The 25,084-nt window shown below is 41.3% G+C and overlaps 1 protein-coding gene across 1 annotated transcript; it reads right to left on the reverse strand.

The window, feature by feature from the left end:
- Positions 1-634: 634 nt before the first annotated feature.
- Positions 635-22,193, reverse strand: LOC104525984 (receptor activity-modifying protein 3). Its single transcript, XM_010169293.1, has 3 exons — positions 22,169-22,193; positions 19,767-19,899; positions 635-930 (listed from the first exon to the last, which is right to left on the reverse strand). Exons 1-3 carry the CDS (start codon positions 22,185-22,187, stop codon positions 675-677), a joined length of 408 nt encoding a protein of 135 aa, XP_010167595.1. The 5' UTR covers positions 22,188-22,193; the 3' UTR covers positions 635-674.
- Positions 22,194-25,084: the final 2,891 nt, after the last annotated feature.

The following is a 25,084-nucleotide window of genomic DNA, read 5'->3' on the forward strand; positions in this document are numbered from 1 at the left end:
TCTGTAAAATAAGACCAGTATGTCTTCCCAGAGTTTGTTTGTAAGCCACACAACTCCAAGCAGCCATGCTTAAAGGCATTGTATAAACTATTTCGTAACGTGGCATGGTAATTTCCCTGTGGAGACAGGCACTGGACACATCAGTTGCTCCCTTGCCAAGACAATATTTCCAGTTCTTGCTAATGATTTTTGACTAGCTTCCAGGAAAAGCTGCCATTTGGTCACATTCACATTCAGCTCCTTTGCCAGTGATCTTCTATCCAAGTCACAGGGTTCACAGATGGAAACCTCAAGCGTCCTGCACGAAAACTCCAGAGATACCAACCAGCTTTTTCCATGGGAAAGTAACTTTACCCCTTTTGCAGCCAAGGGGTCCATTTGCCTGGGGACTCTCCTGTTTCTGGGAGCTGCCTGTGAATTCCATGATGACGGGGCCTGATGGAAGTACAGAACTTTGCACCAGCAACAGCGATGGCCAAGCTCAGAAGCGGTGACTTTCGGCAGCAGCAGCAGCAGGCAGCTCTTTGTTCACGGAAGCATTGTCTCTGTCTCAGTGTCTCACAGGTTCCATTTCAGCAGATCTGAAATCTTCATGTCGAGTTTCTCTCTCTGTCCTCCTTTCTTAGTGTTTTTGGAAGAAGGAAATGGAGAAAAAGCAAGCCCAGAGGAACAACTTACACCAGGATATCACTTCTCTTGCTGCACCAGACTACCAGTGTTATCATGGCACATGTCAGCATGACTGGGATCAAGATCAGAGGTATGAGAATTTCATCCGGTGGATCTTCCCAGTGAACCTTTTCAGAAGTACAGTTTGAAAAGAACTGTTTATGAATTCCCGTGATAAAGCCCTCGGCAAGGGGGTTTGGCCAAAAGCAACTGGCGTTGTTGGCTTCGCTTTCTGTGCACTGGGTAAAGTTGTCATAGTACCTAGGAGAAGACAACGAAGCAAAGTTTAAATGGAATGCAGATGCATGTTACACTTGGAGAAAGCTACACAGGGTGCCATACAGAACCTGCAACAGTGGGTCTATCGTGCAGATACTCTGCTGAAGAACCTTTAATGGAAGCCGTGGGTACCAAATACTACCCAGTGAGCCAGAAGAACTGACTCACACGTACTCACACGACTAAGAGATTTCATGTGAAATCCTGAGATCCTGGATGGACAGTGCTCAAAACCCTGTCCTTTGGGTGCTGTTACTGCAGCCAGGACCTCCTAATGCTACTTAAGTAGAATGAGAACCCCCTCACTAGAGACATTTACAGTATCTTTAAAAAACATACACAGAAATGTGCCAAGAACAGGACATTTTGAGCAAAATATGGATCATTCATGCCTCATCTATCATTGGACACGACGTTGTGGCAAAAATGATGATGTGATGCTGGGACCCAGCCACAACATGACTGTGTAATGATTTCAGTTCTGTTGTACCCTCAGGCAGTGAGAAGATAATAGGAAAATAAACACACAGAAAGTTAGCTTTTCGCAACCTTTATCTTTTTCCCCAACTCCAGCAAATGCCCAGCTGGAAGGAAAAAAAAATCATTGCTAATTACACATTTGCAATGCTCGTGAAAGATGGGGAACCCCTTGTAATGCCCAACACTTGATTTCAACACTGCATGTGCTGACATATACCTGTCCAGGGATAACTTATAGTAATGAGAATTGGCTGCCCCTCAGGAAAAAAAAGGAAACAATAAGCCTAAATGAGTAATTGGATGGGTTTTGTGGTGTTTTCATGAGCCAAAGAAATTCAGGAAGCGAATGGAGTACAGGGGAGGAGATCGGAAATGAAGACGACGAAGGGTGTCTGGTCAGTACATGAAGAGAGCAAGAAAGAAGGAAGCTGAATTATTGTCTGCTGCATTTCTAAATATTCCTTTCAGTCCTGTGTGACCGAATAAACTCACTTCAAAGGGAAATTAAAAATAGAAAGGAAAGAGCAAGAAACCACATGGCACCTCAAGGGACAGAGTCCTGCACTACTGTCCGAAGGCCCTACCCTCTCTTTCAGCACATGTAAGTATGGTAGCTCCTGACAAACGACTCAATTGACATGAAGGACCACGGGGGACTAATGCTGACTCAGTCCTTTGCTGTGAAGTAGTAGAGGAGAGACACTCAGTGTTTGGGTCAGGACTGAAGTCACTGCCTGTCTGTCAGGGGAAATGTCTGCCTGCCCACACTACAAGCATACAGGTTGAGAAGACAGGCTGCAGAGCACCGAGCTTCTCAGGGCTGTGCTCACACAAGAAAAAAAAGCCTCACAGAAAGGTCCTTCTGCAACCTCCTCACAGTTCTCAGTCTCAGGGTGTCAGAGCTGATGCTGCTTTATTCATAAGAAAACTTAGCCTCCTTATTTCTTGCCCTGCTCATGGACTTTAATGGCTTGAAACTGGAAGAGGGGAGATTGAGATGAGATGTGAGGAAGAAATTCTTGGCTGTGAGGGTGGTCAGACCCTGGCCCAGGTTGCCCAGAGAAGCTGTGGCTGCTCCTCCCTGGAAGTGTTCAAGGCCAGGTTGGATGAGGCTTTGAGCAACCTGGTCTAGTGGAAGGTGTCCCTGCTGATGGCAGGGGGGTTGGCACTGGATGAGCTTTAAGGTCCCTTCCAGCCCAGACCATTTGATGATTTCAAGGGCTTTTAGGGACTGTCTTTAGGAATTTCACTAGTTCTAAAAATCTGTCTCTAAACAATTGCTGTAGATCTCATAAGGGCTCATGTCCCTCCAGAGCCACACTACACTCTCAAGCTCTGCTCTTAAAATAAAATTAGGCACAAAATATTAAACAAAGATATCCCAAACAACCCTACACACAAGACAGAAGAAAGAGGAAAAGCGAGAAAATACATTGGAATTAGTTATCTTCATTAGCTGTAATATCATTGTTGATGATCTTTAAGGTCCCTTCCAACCCAGACCATTCTATGGTTCTATGATGAATACAATGGACAATCTGACAAGTCCACACGCAGATGCATCTGTGCACAATGTAGGTGTATTTTAAGCAAAGCAACTAGAAAGGAAGCTTTTGTGACAACATCAGCAGCCGCAGGGAAACAAGAGGAAATAACCTAAAAATAAAGTACAAATATTAGCTGTTTGTTATTTTAATAGTGTCATTCTTCCATGTGACCTGGTAGCATCCATTCTTTATGTCCTTGGACTAATTTAGGAGCTGAAGATGTCTAGCTGAATATGGGAGAGACTGTCCCAGAGGACCCCTGCCACAGCCACCTCAATCTGTTCATCTGTTCCTGCAGAGTAACAAAACCAACAAAAAATCCTGGTGACCTGAGCAGACTTCACATAAAAGTACCCTAAACTTAAAAGTCCTCATGATACAAATCCTTTCCTCCCCTCCTTTCTGGGTGTAAAATCTTATAGGAAGTTCATTGTTATTCCAATAATTCTGTAGATTTTCTTTTTTCATAAATTTTAGATGGTGAAAACAAAAACATTTCCCACTGATTTGGCATTTCAAGTACAACATTGCTAGAAAAATCTGGTTAAATGTTGCCAAAAGGCCAGATAAAAATAATTAGGGAGTTATGTTGTATTTGAAAGACTGAATCTCTAAGAGACAAATAGAACAAAAATATTCTCTTACTAGTTTGAATTCCTTACAATTTTCCTATAATACCCTCTCTCTCAAAAAAAAAAAAAAGCTACTTGTACGATAACTGTTTTTTCACACAATTGTGAGAACATAGATAAGAAAAAATCTCAGCTATTTGAGAATTATATGCCTGCCAGTAAAGCTCAATTCACTTAAATATTTATGTAATTCAGAGTTTATGCAGAAAGTTCACATTAAAAAAACCTCCTCCGCAGCGTACTGCGTAACAGCTGCCTCAGAAAGGAGCAACCGAATCCTCACCACTGCGGCACAGGCGATTTGTAGTCGATTAACTGGTTTGCAAGTTGTTGGGCTTTTTTAAGAGGGAGGTAGGGATAACAGCTGTTAATTCCAATTGGATTCTCCTATGCTTGACTCTTATCTCTTATGCAGCAATTCTCTTTATTCAAATGGTAAAGTAGGAAGCCTTTTAATTCTGTAGAGTAAAACGACGATCACAAAGACGCCTTGGCCTCTGACTGGAGATCCTTCAACACAAAAGCATAAAAACTACACACTTTGTGAAAGGGAAGAACAAGAAATGCCATTTTCTACTTACTCCCAGAACAAGTAATTGGAGAGCAGTGCAGCAGCACAAGGTCCTTCACCTCTCGCATTATAAGGAGCTGTGGGAAGGTTATTAGTCACATTTCCATCTCTGTCAGGCTAGCTACAAGGATCCTAGTCAGTTTATACTCAGAAAAGGTATATTCACTGGGAGCCAGGTCACAGGCTTTGTGATCAGGGGGCTAAAAAATCAGAATCACAGAATCATTCAGGTTGGAAAAGACCTCTAGGATCATCAAGTCCAAATGTCAACTCAACACCACCACGCTCACATCAATGTATCTGCGAGTTTCAACTCAGTTCAGGAGGCCAGTACTAAAACCAAAAAATAGGCTTAGTGTGAGCACCAAAATTCCTATAAAGACATGCTTTCCCCCAATATGCTCAGGAGAATCACTAAGTTTCACGGAGGAACCAGCTACGTGGTCACACTGCGTACTGCTGTAAACACTCCCTTTCAGAGAACACGGCAAATACTTAATTCCTCTCTGGAGCAATCTCTGAGCTGGAACACATTTGTCTCGAAAGACAATTTTTAATATTCTAGAACGATACTTCATTTTCCAGGCACAAGCACTGTTTCTCCTGTACCTTATGTTTCCACTAAAACATAATAACAATCGTGTGGTTAGTTTTCCTAAAAAACTGTGGAAGATTTTATTTTGTGAGTTATTTTACCCGTGAGAAAACATGTTTGTATGTATTTACCCATAATCAAGAACCTGGACAACAGACAGCTATTATCGAGAACGCTAGAGTGCACATTTGCCTTAATGGGGCAGTGTCTGATGGAGCATCCACTCAAATGATTCAAATAAGCAGCTGGATGTATTACATCTCACCCATTTCAGGGTATGCAGTTGCCAACTACTCAGGTCTAAGCGTGGGCTTGAATCTCATCTGTAGTTTCCCACATTCCCAAGGAGGAATGTGACAAATCCTTGCTCCTTCTTCCTCAACATCCCCACACAGAAAAACTGCGGAGATGACTGGTTTGCAAACACACACACACACAAAAATACAACTCCCTCCTCCAAATTTTCATGAGACCAAGGAAAAAAAAAAAGGATTATTTCATTAAGAGGTTCCACAAATGAACACTTTCCAAAGAAAAATTGTTGTTTCAAAAAATCCCCAAGGATTCTGAAGAAGTAGAGTATCGTATATCATGTTACTGTTATTTTTTGTTATTTTGAGTCCACTAAGTATTCAGAAAATACAGGGAAAATTCTCTCTAGCAAAAACAAGTCTTGATGTAAATCAGGTAATAGACACCCCAGGGACACTCACTCCTTCTGCTACTCTACGATCCTGGACAGGAATCTAGAGGCACTGTTCCAGCATAATAAAAGTTATGTGGTTTATTTTAATACAAATGTTTTAAAACTCTTTTTTTCCCCACCCCCAGATGGTTCAACCAAGAAATTTCTTTATACATATTCATATATTAAATGAGAGTTCAAAGTGAATAATCATCCTTGTAATTTCCACCCTGTCTGGAATGGGGTTGAGAAATGCTGAAATAATAATAATTACAAATATCACATAATGAGAAAGGTTTTTCTTACAGCATTTCCAGATGAGGTGGAGGCAGGAAGTACCAAACAACCTCACAAAAAAAAAAAAAAAAAAAAAAAAAGCCTATTCTTGCATGACATGCAGCCAGATTTTATAGAATTTAAGGGTGTAACAGCCTGGATGAACTTTAAATAAGTTAATAAGATCCAAACCTTAAGATTATTATCTCCTGAGGTTTCACCACCATGTTAAAAAGAAAGCTTTAGTTTTATAATCGGCAATGAGCCTACAAATACGGTGGAATATTTCTAAGCTCTGTTCATTCAACATCTCTGAACAGATTTGTGGCTGTATCTCACCATTCCTTTACATCACATTACCTTCTGCCAAGAGGAGGATTCTCCGAGGCACACTTCTACCTCCCTAATCAGATCAGGTCTGCTCTTGTGCATCTCTAATACAGAACTCAGCCAGAACAAAGCAATGCACTACAAAACATCAGGCAGGAAAGGAGTGTAGGGGGAAAAAAAAGGCAAAAAAATCCGTGTTGGTTTAATGACAACATTATAAAGTATAGTTGACTCTCATGCCACCAAATAATGGGCATTGCAACAGATTTACGCACTTGGGTTGAAAATTATAATAAATACGTTCTGGTGTCCCTTGAAATAAATACAGATCTCCACCCTTGCCTTCACAGCAACAGCTGTCTGGAAAATGAGACAAGGTTGAATAAACCTAAATGAAAGCCCTAAAATGCACAACTATTACTAAAGTGTTGTTAATTTCCTAAAAATACAGCAAGAAAATGTAAATGTAGAAAGCAACTGTAGATGTAAGCGGTGGTTTATATACCTAATATCCATCTCTGATGAGCAACAGAAACTACTACATTAGCCAGATGTAGAACCAGGAGGGAAAGGTAGTCTGACACCAGGTACTATGTTATAAAGATAAAAAATTCATTAGCACTGCAATGTTCCAAGCCAGAAGCTTCTGCTAGCAAGTGGGCTTTGCCTTCTACCACTCCTGAGCTATATTTTAATGATTTCTTAGTTGTAAACCCAGTCTATTTTTGAGGAGCATCAGTTCAGAGGGGAAGTATTCTCTGAAGCCATCACTACACCATGTCGACAGGATCCAGTCCCTTAACTCCCCTAAACTAGACAAAAGTCAAAAGAATACACAAAGGCAAATCCTAATTCCACAAAAAATTAAGCATACGTATCCAAATATGGGTCACACCTCCTCAATAGCCATTGCCATCAGTGATGATGTGTGGAAAATGATGGACTCAATGCACTGAAGAGTCTGCACGGGGTCTCAGATGCTGCCAGCAAATTCCCACCTCTCAGCCAAGGGAGAAAGAGATACAGGGGATGCACTGCAAGGGAATGCACAGGAAAAGGCAGGGTGCAGGAGCAGCTCACGGCACCGGCATCCTGCAACAGAAGGGCTGAAATGTTCTGCCGATGTCTGGCTTGCAAAGGTTCACTCACGTACCGCATCTTCCAGATCAGAGCTGGTTTTGCTCCTTAGAGATGATTACAACATTGCAGTGTCTCTCTGCTCCATGCAGTGATCTGGCTCAAGAGCTGTGGCTTTAATACAGTTTGTCTGAACCATCAGTTTCTGTGCTATTGCACAAAGAACCAACTATGTCAGAATACATTACTTAATCATGACCTCATCAGGGACAAAGACTAAAAGGAAGGCTGCACTTCTCCAGATAAATCCTTCTTGAGCTAGCTTTCAGAGCAGCAATGAAGAAATACATGCTATTTTAGTGGTTACTGTGAATTCTGCTGGAAGTTGCCAAGTTGAGGCAAACCCCTTCTCCAGTTTTACACAACAGATATTAAGCTGCTGTGTTAATTAACACATCAGACACTGTATTTCTGGCTAAAAATTGGACATTTCTTTATCATAAGAATAGGGTCATCGGCGACTCACTGCTTTTAAATCATCACTGCTCAGTTTCTACAGTGGACTTGAATCGCAGCTTTGATGACAGAGAAGCTGATAGAGACCACAATTACAACTGCAGCTCACTTCGGCGTAAGCTCCTGAGATGTTAACAAGTTCCTTGGTAAACAGATGTCCCCAGGTCTGCAGCAGCAACCCCGCTATCTCCATTCAGAATGAGCTTAATTAACAACTACCAGTGCAAACAGGACTGAGGATGTGGTACGGTTTGAGGAAGCCTGCTGCCTGCTCCCTGCCCTGGTCCAACACCAGCAGCTACTGCAGTGACACTGACATTGGATGGAAAACAGAGAGAATGGCAAGGGGGAAAGAAGGGCCATTTCTTATTCACTGAAAGCTGAAAGGAAGCAGAATAATTTTTAAAACAGACTTTAGCGCTGTGAGCTAAAAAAGACATCTCCAATTACCAAACATTGAGAAGAAAGCTTAACCACGAAATGGTCTTTGGAAAGACAATGAGATTGTAAGTGGAGGAGAAAGAGCATTAATTAAAAATGTACCTTTTTACTATATTGTACTTTTCATTTCAGAAAATTGTGATATTACAGCCAATGAAGATAACAGTAATTCCAATGTATTTTCGCATTTTTCCTCGTTCTTCTGTCTTGTGTGAAGGGCTGTTTTGGATGTCTGTCTTTGTTTAATATTTTGTGCCAGTCACCAGCCCAGAGCCGCTCAGCTCAAGGCTTTGCTTTCCATCTCTAGATGAACCAAGCTGACACGCAGGCAGAGCAAATGTGGCTCTAATCCAGACCAGAACCGCACAGCTGGGCCTCCAGACAGCGGTTCCAAACAGACACCTGTGAACATCATCACTTTTCTGACCAGCAGACAAAAGCCCACAGGGAAAGAAAAAATAGACGAGCCCCCTCCTTCATTCCAGCTTACATGTACAAACAACCGCTTCAGCTTCCATTTTTGAAGGATATTAAAACATCATCTGCTGAGTGGAAGCTGTTATTAGATTCCACTTAGTCCAAAGTAGCCCAAGCCTTTTATAACACCACAGCCTCATTTCTTCAAGTGGAAACAAGGGAGAAAAACATCTGATGATATCCAGCTGTGAAGTAGAAATCACAGGTCAACCAGGCTTACACTTTCAGAAACACCCACTGCAGCATGTGCACAGAGTGAAAAATAAATAAAATAAAAAACTAATTCATCTGCATTTAACTTTCCATCCTAATTTCCAGAGCCCTGACTTAATTTTTATGAGCATGCCAAGAATGTAGATTTTTTTTTTTCTGATTATTTATGGAAAATGGGCTTTATATATACCGGTAAAATTCCTGTAATTACAAAATCCATTTGCTTTGGGAGGAAAATGGTAGTTGTTTTCTTTTCCAAGCAGAACACAAAGAATGGGAGTCAAAAATCAGGTGACTAATTACAGATCTTAAACTTCAGATCACGTCAACTACTATTTAGCGACCAAGTGATTTTTGCAGTTTTGAATAATAAAGAGTCTTTAAAAATTGTAATCTGTCCATGGACAGTTCACACACAAGACCAAAGCTGATGAAAAATTAGCCACAGAATCAACGGAACAGTAGCAATGTTAGCCAAGAATTTAAGGTACAGCATAAAGATCTGATAGGGGCAGCGCCACGTATAGAGAAGTCCTGCTTAACTGCTATTCAAGGGCATGATCATGTTTGAAGGTGATTTAAGCTCTACCTTAATGTGAGAAAGAGCAGTGTAATATGGCACAGACGAAAGATGACAAGCCCTCACCACAAGAAAGCTCTTATGGCATCTGTTAATTTTCAAGCACTGTGACTAGTCAAGTTGTGGTTCTACTTTTTGAGCCTTTACCTAATTCCTCTTTGGATCATGAAACACTGCCTTATTTTCACACTGACGGTAAAAAGCCCAGGGGTTTTCTTCCATGCAGATCAAAAGTCAAAAGCAGAAATAACTTTACATTTTTGTACATTTTTTCATAAGCAGCAACACTAATACCTTACACCTGTACATGACATGTCAGCCTAGATATCTGTTAAGTATATACACTCCCCAGTAACATAATGCAAAAATCCATGATAGATTACAATGCAGCACGATAAATAATATATAACAGATTATCTTAAGATCATTCTGCTTCCTAAGCTACCTTCCAGCAGATAAAAGTCAGACTCAGGGCCTCAGTGACAACATCACAGGCTCCACAACAGGAGGTAGACATGGAACCCAGTTCTAGGTGTCAGAAGGTTCATTTTAACATTTCCCTTCCCAGAATCTATGTTATGAGCTGATACTCACCTTACCATAAAATGGTACATGTGAGCAGTCACTGAAATGTGTGAAGGACATTTGTACACTCCAGAGGAACGTCAAATATCAGTGTGATGAAAGCTGAAGCGACTGGTGCCCTTCATCGCACACCTATGCGCTACGCTGTGGCAACCTTCCTTCTCTCCACCCCTTAAACATTCAGCCCTTATCACAGAATAAAAACCACTTTAATCTTACAAAGCTGCTGCACCTCTATTATTCTTCATCAGTACCACAGTAATTTCATACACTGCCTTCAAGTTCATCAGTGCAGCTAGCAACATGTATGCCTGCCCTTTGCAATGACACAATGTGCTGACGAGGTGACCGATATCTGTCAGAGCACAGAACGCTCCATTTGGTGTCCTGGATATACTTTCCAACCTTGAATTAGACACTGTTTTGCAAAGTGAAATAGAAGTGCCAGAGCTTTGTCAATTAACCACAAAAAATACTTTTTAAAAAATATCGTTATATAATAAATTCTGTAACAAGACCCTGAATCCAGAACAAGTGGGTAGCATTAATTCATACCTCGTCATGCTGTCAACAGTTAACCACATGAACAATACCATATGTAGCCTGAAGCAAGAAAAATTCTATTTTCTCACCTCTGCTGAGTTCCTCTGGGTTATTATATGTTTGTCACTGATCCATTTAGAAACAAGAATGCAGAAGTTGTCTTGCATACCAAAACGGAAGCACAGGAGTTTTTATTAAGTATTCATTTTCATAACACATTTATCTTTTTTTGCATTTTCACTGCCTCTAAAAATACACTGTCCATGATATCTGCGTCGCACAGTTGACACCAGTCTATCACTTATGCCTAATTATTTTACCACCAAGTAACTTTAGACAGAAATCTTAAGTATTGCTTATTTTGAAATACAATCTTCAGTAACAAGCTCCATGAAGATTGTTTCCTGTTACTGATCTCACCACAGCAAAATTCAGAGAGGGCATGAAAGGTGTTGAAAGTCATGAAATTTAACAGCAGAGTGCTTTCCAACATGACCTCTAAATTGCTTACATTACTTTTTGCAAGCAATTTTGCTCATTAGGATTATTATATTCTTATACCTTGAACTATTTGTTGTTTGACTTGGCAAAGGAAGCACTGACCTACCGATCCCACCTTGTGGGTGCAAGATACCTGCCATTAGTCTGATACACCTACTGCGGCACTCATCAGTCTGACACACAGCACCCTTGCTAAAATATTGTAACTGCTGTCTTCTGGTGACCTTAACCTCACCAGTGCTGAAAACCCTTGCAGAACTTAAGCCATTATCGATATTTACATTGGTGACCTTCTGGCAAATGCCAGATTTCACTCTCTTTTTGAAAACAAAGACACATGACAAGTAAATGTAACATGTCAAAACTTGTTGAAAAAAAAAAAAAAACACTTGAAGAACTGAAATCTGATATTAAAAATTGAAGAATTTTCAGATATTGGTAATGAAAAGATAATTTTTTTTTTCCTACTTAGCAGCAGGCTCAGAAGATGCTTCTCTTTTCTCACACTAGTAAAAACTTCCATAAAGATCTGCTAAGTTATCTGTAAACTGAAGAACAGGAAGATGTGAGCTCCGAAACACCTTGAAGAGATAGATAATGGGCTGCAGAAGCACATCATTTGGACATGATACATCATCATCGTCTCAGGGGCAGACCTAGAGCCTCCAGTGGTTTAACCAGAAAGAAACAGCTATCCTTGCTGAAGAACAATCTCCAGTCATCTTCTCTTCTCCCCATTCCTCAGCAATGGTGTCCCTGAGTTGAGGCTTTTGTAGACCGCAGCTACAGCATGTGTTGTGGTATAAATAACAAATAACATTGTTCTACTTCAGCAAATCTCAACTCTTGGAAATCTGTGTATTTATTTCAACAGCCTCCAAAAAGACTGGCCAATTTCCCCTTATCATGTTCAATCTGTTTACTGGTTTCCAGGAAGCTCTTCAAAGCAAGGTTTTCTTTGTAAAAAGCAAGATTTTTCCCTGTCTAAAATGAAAAGCTCATGAAATCTCATCAGCTGAAAAGCTGACAAGGCTTTGTAAGTTTGTAGCACAGCTATTTTTACAATATGCTGCAGAACAAAGCGATGGCTTTGCATTTATAAGCAAAATGATCTGCAGGTCTTCACATAATTCATAATTGCAAACATCCTTAATGTATCATTAAAATTCAGAAGGTATACTTTGCATAATTCAATAAAAATTCAACGTCTGTGAATGTTTTTCATCACCTTTCTGCATCAGGTAAGGTGGCCAGAGCAGACATGGATTTAGGAGTGCACTGCCATCACTTTGCACTAAAGAGAGAAAAGATTTTAGAAACGAGTGTCCAAAGCCATAAGCCTATTCAGTGCCTCCTCTGGAACCACCAAATATAGATTTGATTTTAAAAGCCGTGAATTGTATAAAATGGCTTTCCCTCTCCTACTTAGGAAAGGAGAAAAATTGTAAGTGCATTAAGGAACCGTATTTCAGCCTCTGCATCTATCAGGAGGAACGCAGTTATGTGGCAATGCCTCATCTTGCCTCATCTGGAGTCCTGGTCTCCGAATCCAAACTCACCACTTCATTCACATTCATCAGGACCTACTCTTCTCTACACAATATAAAACAAAGCTAATCATTTCATATGGAAGTAATGGAGATCCACCTGCAATGCAGTTCCTCTTAAAGATCACAGAATCATAGTGGCTGGAAAAGCCCTTTAAGATCATCGAGTCCAACCACAAACCCAACACTGCCAGTTCCACCTCTAACCCATGTCCCTGAGCACCTCGTCTGTTCAATCCCACCAGGGAAGGTGACTCCAGCACCTCCCTGGGTAGCCTGTTCCAGTGCTTGGCTACCCCAGGCAGCAAGTGTATCTGCATGGAAAGCCCCAAGGAAGACCACTTTATTGAAGAAGTGGAAAATGCGAGCATCCGCCACAGCTCCCCCTGTTTTTCTACACTGCATCCAACACTTTCTGTTAAATAAATTACACTGACATGAGGCCGCATAAAGTGCAGGTTTCTTCAGCCTTCCTTCAGAGACACTAAGCTGACAAATAATATTTACTTCTACTAAATCTGGGCTGATAGAAGTGAGAGTGGTTACACCAGGCTAAATAAGGAATTTTGGTTCCCTTCCCCAGGAAGTCTTCAGAAAAAAAAAAAAAAGATAATTACTCTTCAGACACACAGAACGTTACCCAAAAACATTGCAGAAGCTCATGTGGAGAGCAGGCAGCACTACATCCAGCTTCTCTTGTGCAAACACATTTGTGATTTGCAGCCTTTTACCATGACTTTGTCCAAGGTAAAGCAAAACCAATGTCCTAGTCTGTCTACCATGATATAAATCCTCACACAAATTCAGACACTGACCCCCCTACATGGCACACTGAGGAAGAGTGGGACTGCTCAGTGCTCTTCTGGATCTACAATCACGTGTGCTGGCCACTCAAAGGTTCTGCTCCAGGCAACGCTCGTTTGTGTTTTGTGTGAGAAAATCACATGCAAAAATCCAGAATTGAAGTTTTTCTGCCAATGTTGACACGAAATGAGCCAAAGGCGTTTGCTTTCTAATTGTGAGACATGTTACCATGGGAATAACTTAGCTCAGACAAATCAGTGCCTCACCTTAGCTGCAAAACAAACCCAGTGGTTTGTCTACGATTTTCACAGTACGTTCCCCTTCTACAGATGTTTTGAGATTAGCAGCTGGATGCAATCACCCATCAGCAGCGAGATCAGAATTCCTGCAGCAGTCAATGGGGAACCTGAAAAAAACTTACACAACCAAGCGAGCGAGTGACTCTGTTTGGAGGGCTCCCACATGAGCACTCAGCCAGCAGAAGTGATGAGGTCCCAGCTTTAAGAACCAGGGGCATATAATTTCAGCTTGGATTGCACATGTTTCTCCCACAATTTGTTTTCCCATTGATCTTAATGTCATCTGGCTTTCTTCCCTTTAAGATTCTGCTATGTTTCTTCAAAAACTCGGCACTTTTATGATTAGTTTAGTTGGGCCAAATGGTAACAGGCAAAACTCCCATTGACTTTAAAATTGAGCAACAGCTTCAGGATTATTTTTCCAGAAGATTAGATCAAATTTGGCTCTTGTCATGCACATCTTTTTTGCCTTGATTCCTTTTTCAAATCTTCAACATCTGCACAGAACATGGGCGGACCTCCTTCATCATTTTCAGTGGGATTGAAGCCTATTGCTTCTGTTTATGGGATTCATTTTTGATGTGCAGGGTTCTGGGAAAACTGCACTGAGGCTGTAGAGAAAATGAAATGGTTGTTCAGCACGGGGACAGGCCTGGGACCATGCTCACAGCAAAGCAGGGACTTCTACCAGGTACATACATACATGCAGTGAATCAGCACCAGACATTTACTTAAAGCCAAATTTTGCCCTCTCCTGTTCTACTAAGGACTCAAAGGCAAAACTTTGGGAAAATCTAAATTATAATATCTTCCAGGTGCCACACAGCCACCGCCTCAGAGCAAAGCAGGGGTTCTCTGGGCTGTGAAGACAGGCTTGATGAGGCGTGGTGGTTGTACTGGGCTGGCAGCCAAACCCAGCTGCTCGCTCACTCCCTCCCCAGGAAATAGGGGAGAAAACTGGGGGGCAAAGGTCAGGAGACTCGTAAGGTGAGATAAGAACAATTTAATAATCAAAGTACCATAAAACTTAAAGTAATAATGATATTACAATAATAATAATAAAATATGCAAATGAGTGATACTCAATGCCATTGCTCACCACCCACTGACCAAGCCCAGCCCGTTCCCAGATCACGATCCTGGAGGAGCCACAATCCCGACCCGAAACCGCAATCCCGGGAGAGCCAGAGCCCGAGCCAAAGCCAGAGAGAGCAAGAGAGGAAGAGCCCCTCATGGGGGGACAGGAGATGGAACAGCCCCTTGGCAGAGCCAAATGCCCATGGAGCTGATCCATGTCAATATTCCTTGCCCTCCCCAGGCCTTGCACTTGCAGACCAGCAAAACACAAAGTCCTTTGACTTCCAGTGACAACTGAAAACATCGGTGTGTGAGCAACGTTCTTCTCGTCACCAATCCCAGCTGGAACCAAACCCCAGCGCTGTTCTGGCTGCTGAAAAGAAACCAGCTCTGGCCCAGCTCACACCAGGACATCAGGAAAAAAGAAATGTAGGGACTGCAGGAAGAAGTAAGTGAAAATCAATTCTTTTGGTGAAACACAGAAGGCACATCATCTCATTGGATGCGCTGCTCTGCTAGAGCGCTCTTCCAAAACACAAACTGCTGTTTCACCCTCGGCCTCCTGACCCACAGCTATTCCTTGGCTGGCAAACACGGAACAACTGTCTGGGAGCTCCTGGGGTAGCAAGCAGGAGACTATACACTTGTGAGATAACTGTTGCATTGGCTTGAAGTCACAGAATGCCTCATGCTGAAATAGAAGTCACCTGACTAGACCACAGATAACAATCAAATCCTATGTCCAATAGCAAGTAAATGTTACTGAGGCTGGTCTGTCCCCTCAGGAAATGTTTACTGGTCTGAAACACTGGAAATTACGTATCAGCACTATCTTCTGGATATTACACTATCAACTGTTATTTAATTGATTGATTCAGCTAAAGAAAAGCACTCCATCCTTTTCTTTGGACCCTTGGTGAGAAATTAGTCTGAGGATGTGCTCCTTAGATACCTCCAAGCTGGCTCGCTGTGGAGACTCAGTTTAATGGAGGACTGTCGGTGTGACAAGATGTGTAAGGATATAACTGAGTAAGTGTGCAGCAAAAGACGTGTGTAAAACATGTAGACGTGCATTTCTCTTTGGTGAAAGGAATGGCTTTGAAGGCAGATCACTTTCTGAGCTCATTTGCCACCACTGTCCCCAACACACGAAAGATGTAGAGCTGTTGGAGCAGAGATTTGTTTAGAGACTGTTTGTTCTAGCTCAATTGTTTCCAGGATCTAGTTAGAAAACGTTTTCATTAGCTAAGAATAGAAAGTAATCTACACAACTGCAATAAGCTACATTTTTTCAGGTCCATGTAAGACAGCTCTGGGTACTCCCATCTTCATCTGGCTTCCTGCTTAAAGCATTAGTCATACCTGGCCTCTCGACTACAGTCCCATTGTAACCAGAGCAGGATTTATCACAGAGCACAGTGAAAAAATCTGACCCTTAATAAAGGGCTCCGGTTTGTGGACAGTACTAGATTTTACATATTTAGCTGGCATTGCTAAATATTAAGAATATAATACAGAAATCTAATATGTATGCTACTGTAGATATTATATACAACACAGAAATAGATTCTATATATAAATATATCAGAAATATTATACATTAAGAATAAAAAACTACCTGTAATTTCCATTCTGGTGAATGAAGTCTCTTTGCTTTTGTTAACTCCCCATAGCTGTCACCCCCAGCCCAGTCTCTGCTTGTTCACTTGCCATGGACTGTAATTTCCTGTCATTGAAACCACCCAGTCGCATTTGCCTCTTCAGGGCTCCCTCTGAACAGCCTAAGAGCATCAGCAGAGCTGTGAACAGCTGATCCCCTCCTCTTCTCTCAATGAGTGTCTCCAGCTGTTTGGTTTTTGAAGGTTTTACCTTTCTTGTAGGCTATTTCTGGTTGTCCTTCATATTCCAGCGTCCAAGTAAGAATCACCACATCTAAACGACTTAAAATATTTTAAAATCTCACTTGAATCCCTCATCATATTTAAGCTTTCAAATACTTTTGGACAATTTGACCCAGAGGATTTGTATCCTAATTTCTGTATGAACCCTCACAGAAAATGTTAAACTAACAGGGAAACTTTCTCCTGATAGTGGTTCTGTAAAACTTTGAAATTTTACAATTTGTATGTGATCACTATCCATTTCCAGCAAGATCAATATCAGCTAAAGCCCTTACATCGGTTTCCAATACTAGATGCCACACATGAGAGAGCCTCATCTGTTTAAAATCAGGCAAAAGGCTGTTTGGTTTTTTTTTTTTGAAGAATGTGAGTTTGTTAAGAATAAAGTTAAGAAATAAGTAACAGAACTGTCAGAAAATCTTACAGCATAACTAAGTTACAGCAAATGGAAGTCACTGAAATCTCCCTCACGACTGTTGGACCGAACAGTGAAGCAATGCAGGTAACTGTAATCAAGGACAGCCAAATACCGTGAGGAGCTAAAACTCTTCCATAAAACAAAGAGTTTAGAAAAGAAACAGATTACCATAAACAATTACAATTTTGATTTATGATACAAAGCCAAATTTTGCAAGATCTTTGTAAGTGAGAAGTGCCATGCAGAAATTCCTGTATGAAAGAAGTTTCCTTCGTACAAAACTCACAGTTTTAACCCGCTGTCTAATCCAGGTTGACTAATTTTTACTGCTGGAGGCTAGATGTAAAATCAGGGCAAACTAATACTACTGGGTTTAAATATCTAAATTTTAAGTGAGCATGGCTAGAAATACCATTTTTTAATTAATTTGTGAGAATACTCCAAATAAAGAAGTGTTTCAATCCCATTCATCGGGGTTCCTCTAACGAGCTGGAATAAATTAGCCTATATGCTTCCTTTACAAAGCATGATGTCAAAATCACAGTGTTGGTGCTCCAAAGAGTAAATTCCTTAAAGGTAGATGTAAATGTGCTGTTTCTTCACTGCAATGAACCCTTAAGATAAGTTTGTAATCAGACTGATAATGCTTGATTAATACTTGATTCAGGAAATAAACTGCAAAACAAATTCCTCCCTCTACTCTCTTCTAAGCTAGGACTTGAAATATAAGTGATAGAAGTTTTTAAAAACTGTGTATTATGTAAAAACGTAAAATATCTTTCTTGTTACATCTGGAAGAATCTGGCATTTTTCTTCTGGTACTGCAGATGGGGAAAAATGAGCAAAGCCTCAAACTGACCAATTTCTTCAGACAAACAGTCTCCATAGGTAGGCAGGAATTTCCTTGTTACAGGGAATGAAAGTGACACCAACGAGGAAACGTGATTCTCAACTCTAATTGAAGGTCAGGAGAACTTAAAGACTTTGGTCATCTCCAAACCTTGACAAAATCTTGCAAAGTATTTAAATTCTTGAAGAAATCTTAGTGCAAGGCTTGCAAAAAGCTGCCTTAACAAAAGCTGAGTCTAATATTTTGACTGCCAGAGGTACCTTTCTCTGCTGCAATTAGCCCCATTAGTTGAGGACACTTATCAATACGAACAAGTTATCAGCAAAGAACTCAGTTTTGTGATTATAATACAACCATAACGAAGATCCAACGGAGCGAAATTACAGAGCTACCTTCAAAGCAAACCCACCTGTACCTAGATGAGTTGCAAAAGTAAAATTATTGTCCCATAACGTACAGGTATTTGTTAAATAAATTTAGCAGCACCTGTACTGCAAGGCTTTTCTTTTGTATACACACATTATTTTTTCAGATTTGAATGCAATTTCAGCAAGCTAGATAAGAAGGGCTTACCTCCTCTTGCTCTTCCCCACAGCTGGAGAGAGCTGCATGAGCAAATCTTCCACTCCAACGCCTTGAGTTTTAAGAACTTACCTTTTAAAAGGTTGTAAGGTTGTCAAGTCATCTAAGGTGTTTAAATAAGAGTGCTAAGAAGTGTTAATATGCTTTCAGGTTATGAAACACCATCAATAGGTAGGACAGCTTAACATGCGTGTCAGTGGTGAGAGAAACACGAGGAACTGCTGCAACACCACACAGCAGTCCATTTTGTTATCCATCATGTCTACTGGTGGTCAGCTAGTTAAAATCTTGCATGAGGTGACTGCAAAATCTTGCATCACAAAGTGATACTAAAAAGCAGACAGGACCAAAGAACATCCGAGACAAGAATGTAGCTGGGGCTAAATGACGCTGTACCAGACGTGATGCCAGCCAGCTTGTGGCTACCCTGCCCCAGGAGCACCCCCCGAAACACCACCAGTGCAGTTTCAGATCCAGGAAGATGTTCTGCTTCAGGCTGTCTCATACCACACCAGAACTAATTCACTTGAGTCTCATTTTCTGAAGAGCTGAACACCTGCAGTTTCCTCTGATTTCATTTGGTGGAGAGGGTACTCAGCGCTTCCGAAAACCACACGTTATGCATGAGCAGACAGGCTCTGAAGAAGCAGGTGCTCCACAAAGCCAAAAATGCCACCAATCACACAAGTCCTGTGAGTTTCCTTCAGAGCAGAGTCTGAAGTGTACAGCTTGAGGGAGAGGGGAGAGGATCCTGAAACAGCATGTGAGGAAATGTTCCCACCATCTTACTGAATAAAGGAAATCAGAGGAGGGAACCTCAATGCTGCCAGCGGGAAAAATAGAATAGTGTGATTCTAAAAGCATATTGCTTCAGTGGTTTCTGAGAAAAAAAAATTACTTGGGCAACATTTGCCTAAAACACACAGAAATATAGATTAAATGTCAACACAACTGTCTGAGGTAAAAGCAGCAGCAGCTGTACCGATTGATTAGCCCATTGGTTAGTTTTCATTAAAGCACTCTGCTTTGTGCACTCTGAGTGAAGAGCTGAGTCTCTCTGTGTGCATGGGACCACGCTGCAGGGACTTCAGAGCTACAGCTCAACCCTCTGCAACTGGCAACCAAACACAGGAGGACTGCAGTGTATCTGGAGCACAAACATTTTACACTCATGAGGGATGTATCAGGGGTGTAGGTGTTCCAGTGTTCTCGGCATTTGTGGTCATCTTTTTTTAAAAAGGACAAATACCATTAAAAGGTGAGAACTATCAGAACCAAAACTGACTCTTACATGATAAATTCTGTCAGGTTGCACCATTTTTTTGAGTCCACTTTCTTCATCATCTCTTCAAAGGATTTTCCACAGGCAGGTAACTTTTCTAACATGAGAGATTCGTTGCAGAGACTAGTCGGTTGACGTGCACCTAGGTAAAATCAGAAAGCACCTTAAATCTCAAACGCTGGAATAGAAGAAGCACGAACACATCACTCAAACTCCTTCATATAATTCTGGTTACTGCTGACATGGTTGTAAAACTTACATGCAACTGTCTAAATAATTTTAGAAAATAGAAAAAATTATATATAAATTTATTAAAAACATAACTTAGTATAAAATACTATAGGTTACCATATGTAGTATCATCTTTCAGACCTAGCACAGAGGAACCTACCCAGTCACTTTTCTAATCTTACTTTGCTTCTACTCATACTAACTTACTACTACATTTGCATCTGTAGTTAAAAGCTAACTGGAGCTCCTGATCATATACTCCAGGGTAAAAAGCACTTCTCCAGCTTACACAGATGCATCCTGCTCAACTCACTACACGAATGTAAATGTACCTCAACATCAGAAACATTTCTTTATCTTACCAGCTAAAGGGCTTCAATTTCCACAGTCACAATCAAGCTTTTTCTTTGGTCTGTCCACTAAAGGAACTATCTACCGTTATCCGATGTTGATGTCACAGCACAGAGCTACTTGTAAGGAAAGAGTTAACCTTGGCCTGAGCAAGCCTGTACCTTCTGCAACCTGTAAGGGCAACTCCCTGATATTTAGAGTCAAAGTTTTTCCCATCCAGCCCATGCCTGTCTCTGGAATACAGAGACAGCACTTTGATATTTCTTATAAAATTTAAATTCTGAAAGAATTCTATTCAGATTACCTAAAGCATTTGATTTCGCTAAGGCTGAAACATTTTGTTTTGATTAAGTAGTTAAATATGCCCTGCTTTACCTTTATAAATGCCACTATTTTGATTGTTCTTCTATATACAATACATACACGTATTTAATGCATACACCTAAATTAAATTAGTCAGAAAAAACATGTGCCCAGAGCCCCGTCCAACATGACCTTTAATGTTTCCAGGGATGGGGCTTCTACCCCCTCTCTGGGCACCCTGGGCCAGGGTTTCACCACCCTCAGTGTAAAAAATTTCTTCCTGACATCCAGTCTAAATCTCCCCTCTTGTAGTTTAAATCCATCACCCCTTGTCCTGTTGCTACAGGCTCTGATAAAAAGTCTGTCCCCATCTTTCTTATAGGCCCCTTCAGGTACTGGGAGGCCACTAGAAGGTCTCCCTGGAGCCTTCTCTTCTCCAGGCTGAACAGCCCCAACCCTCCCAGCCTGTCCTCACAGCAGAGCTGCTCCAGCCCTCTCCACCCCACGAGGCATGTGACTGTAAAACAAGCTCAAGTGCACATTAAGTGTCTCCCTCACAAAGGAGATGGCTCCTTTGGAGCCTGGGCAGGAGCACCTGGCAATTTAACTCCAGCTACTGCAGCCAATTCCTTAGTTGGGGAAGTGATGCCATGTGCCAAACGAGAGACAGGCATCGCATCTGACCAAGGAAATAATTTGCTTTCACATACTTTCCAAGAGCAGCAGGCCCATAACTGGACAGCCCATGCTGCACCTGAGACCCAAAGCCCACTTGACCCTACCTCCTTCATTATGTCTGATTGTCAGGCCTCTGAAAGTTGATGCTAAACCTTCATCCATGTCCAAAAAAACCCCAGAACTACAATTAATCACCAGTGACAGAAATGGTGAGTTATGAAACAGAGGCAGTGTAATTTTGTCCTTCAGAAGTCAACACGATAGCACAGATCCTGCCTATTGAAGCGCTCCTACCAGTTCATCTGGCAGCTGCAGCAGCTCCACAGTCGTACTTTCCACAGCTAGATGTGCAGATGAAGGCTACAGCCAGGCAGAATTCAAAACCAGGTATGAAAATGGCACGGCTGGCAACTTACATGCTGCACTGATGCCTTGACAATTTAAGCCAAGCTGCCTTCCCTGGCTGGGTATCTAAACAGACAGCTGGCACTTGATTTCTAACCCTATAAATCCAACAGAATACAAGTTTCTCCTCCACCACGTCACGTGTGCTGACAGTTTACTCCAGCCCCTTCCCAGCAGGGTGTTTAAATGCATTTTCTGTGGCCTTGGTGGTTTTGGTTAGCTCTCTCTAGAGCTTCAATATTTTACAGGGTTGTAGAAAAATCTCTGTCATTTGACAGGAGCAATCTGACCACACAAGAGCTTCTGCCTAAATCCCTGGTCAAAGGGGGTCAAAATTATGAGCAATTCTACATTTTCACCATTGCTATTGATGGAAGTGCTTCTCCAACAGCTGCCATGAACAAAACACAAGTGGAAGTTTAAATTTTAGAAGTAAAGCTCACCTGCAAATCCAAGCGTCATTAGACCATTAACTAGAGGGGAAAAAAAAAACAGACAAGTTAGATACATCCGTCCTATTAGATAAAAGGATGAGTGCAGATACAAGCTAACCTGAGCATAATTTAGGTTTCAACAGAATACTCAAAATGTTCATTTGAACATTAGTTTCAGTTTTATTAGAGTGTGTCTGATTGAAATAAATGAACATTTGGGTTTTTAAATTTCTCTTTATCTATCCTGGAAATGGCCGAGTCACTGGTCATGGGTCTGTCCACACCACTCTTGCCTGTAGCTTCCAACGTTAAGGATCAGGAACAGGGAAATTTTTACGTTAAACTTCTTAAGGGTGAAAAAGTTGGAGAAGGTAACACATTTGCTCAAAAAGTAGGTGAACTGGACATTCTGAAGTGTAGAGCAAAAAAAATCCTTTTGCTATTAAAAATCAAGCACAGAATCATAACTGTTCTCTATTCATTAAGCAATGTAACGCTGTGTTTCATGGTCTCCACCTTTTGCACAGTGAAGTCCTACATTTTGTAAAAAATTACGTTCAAAACCAAATGGAAACATGGACAATGCCAACAGAAGGAGCCTCCCAGTTCGTGATTTTCAGAACACCCAGAAGGATCGCACCCACAGAAGCCCACTGTGTTCACACAGCTCCAGCCAGACGCTGGCTTTTGCCAATATAGTTAAAAGTGATGTGGCTTCAATTATTTTTGATGTTTCACTGAAAAAAAATAAAAATGCTGACAAATCTTTATAGTGTTAGCATCAGAAATGAAACGAGTAACTTCCCACAGGTGAGTGCCTCCTGCTCCTTGTTTATAACCTCTGTGTCACTCCAGCCACGTGCATCAAGACACATGTACAGAATATCAGCCTTCATCATACTGATCTAGACTGTGCGTTCACTGATATACGCCAAGCTCTCGACTCAGTTATCTGCAAATTGTGGCATAAGTACATCTGAGAAGAATTCAGATCCTCCCAAGGAACGTATTTGTCTTCCAGACAAGCATTAGTCTCTGTCTTAGTTCCCAATGAACCAGAATGCAGTGGAACTGCAAAGTCTGTTGCATCCCAACTGGCAGAGCTGACACTCCATTATACACTCTGATGGCTGTATCTCTTCCACAAACAGAGCACTCTTCTTGACAGGCTGTTATACCAATAAATATACTTGAGTCCCTGGATAGGTTTTTCTTTATTCCTCATGTGAAAATGTGCCTTACTAACTGCAGAAAACTGAAAATCAGATTAAAAGCACACACGTTGTGAGGAAGCCAAAGCCACCCATTCTGAGGAAGCAGGCCAGACGCACACAGGCACCGTAGATGCTCACCTTGAGGACCACAGACTGCACCTCCCGTTCTTATCCTACCAATTCCCACCACCAGTTTCTAGATCCTTCATAGTTATCGCTGCAGTCATCCCCATGAAACTGCAGAGGCAAATAAACCAGGATTTACACTGAGAGAGAACTGGTAAGAGAAGACAACGTGTCCATGTGGTACAGAGGAGAGGCTGAGTGACCGCCCCAGCATCAGGCAAGGAAGCCACGACAAACCACATATCGAATAAAGGAACTCACAGGTTTGGGGTCACCAATCCCCCTGCTCACAGGAAAATGTGCTTTTTGCATTTTCTGATCTGCTCAGAACAAAGTAACACAGGATTTTTGCACCTATCCTCAGCCAAAAGAGTCCAGATACCTTCAGAGATGACTGGCAAAGCAACAACCCAGAGCACCGCGTGCTACCATGGCCACCCCTCTGTTTTCTTTACTCCCAGATATCCAACTCATTACAAAGTTTTAATCAGGAGACCACAGCTTGCTGGCCATGATACTTTTTAAAATAACTATGATCTTTCCAGCAGCCCTTTTAAAAAGGGGCATGTTCAGCTTATTATCTCTTGAATATAAGACACAGAGAGGAAGCAAAGTTGGCCACAGCATTGGAACACGTTGCCATGATCCCAAAATAGAGTTGCCATACACACTTACCTGACCCAACGTCTAAGGGAAGGAAAAGGAGCTTCAGCGTAACTGTACAGGTTAAATCACGTCAATAATGGACACCAGCAATGGCCTTTAACTTTTATTTTCTCCATACACTGCAGCAGCATGTGTGATCGCCCCTAGTATTAGTGGAATCGGATGCAAAGGGACCAGCCAGCCTGGAGCCAGAGCAAGAGGTGAAGGAAAGCAGCACCAAATGAAAGATGGGGAAAAACAGGTTTGAAAAGCCTTTTGAAAGAAAATGAAAAAATAAGCAAAATAGGATAAAGTAACAAGAAAACCAAGAAAAAAAACCAAATAAGTTATTATTAACAACCTACCTCAAAATCTTGTCTATAAAAAAAAATAAAAAATCAGAACCTAGATCTTCAGTGCAGCCTCTTATCATCTACTCGCTGCTCTCCTTTTGGAAACAGACATTCTTCCATCATTAAAAAGGGAATTCAGAGTGGGATTCACAGCAATATTTAAATTCACTGATGGGATACATGAGACAGTAACTGCCCTGTAATTTTGCAAGTATATAATCTTCTGGTTTTCTGTGAAATGGATAAATAATTCTCAGTGTTTATTTTTCTGCTATATTATTCTTCACTGGTATTTTCTGCTAGAGGTTTAAAAGTAGCACTGGAAGTCTCTGTATTGCAGCTACTTCATAAATCTGAAGCAGCGTATGAATTGCTGCGTGTTCTCCCTGCTGCACATTCCTCCAAGCACTTTGCAAGAATTCTGAACACCTTGTATAAGAGGGCAATGTTAGAATATTCTTTTCCCTTGCCTGAGCATTTCTTTGGGATGCTGCAATTACTGACAGGACAGTAAGATTTTTGAGCAGCTCCAATACTTTCTCAGCACACAGATATAAAATAATTCTTGCTTTACCTGACCACTGTGA

This window comes from Antrostomus carolinensis, unplaced genomic scaffold, assembly GCF_000700745.2.
Source record: "Antrostomus carolinensis isolate BGI_N321 unplaced genomic scaffold, ASM70074v2 scaffold3706, whole genome shotgun sequence".
NCBI classification, from domain to species: domain Eukaryota; kingdom Metazoa; phylum Chordata; class Aves; order Caprimulgiformes; family Caprimulgidae; genus Antrostomus; species Antrostomus carolinensis.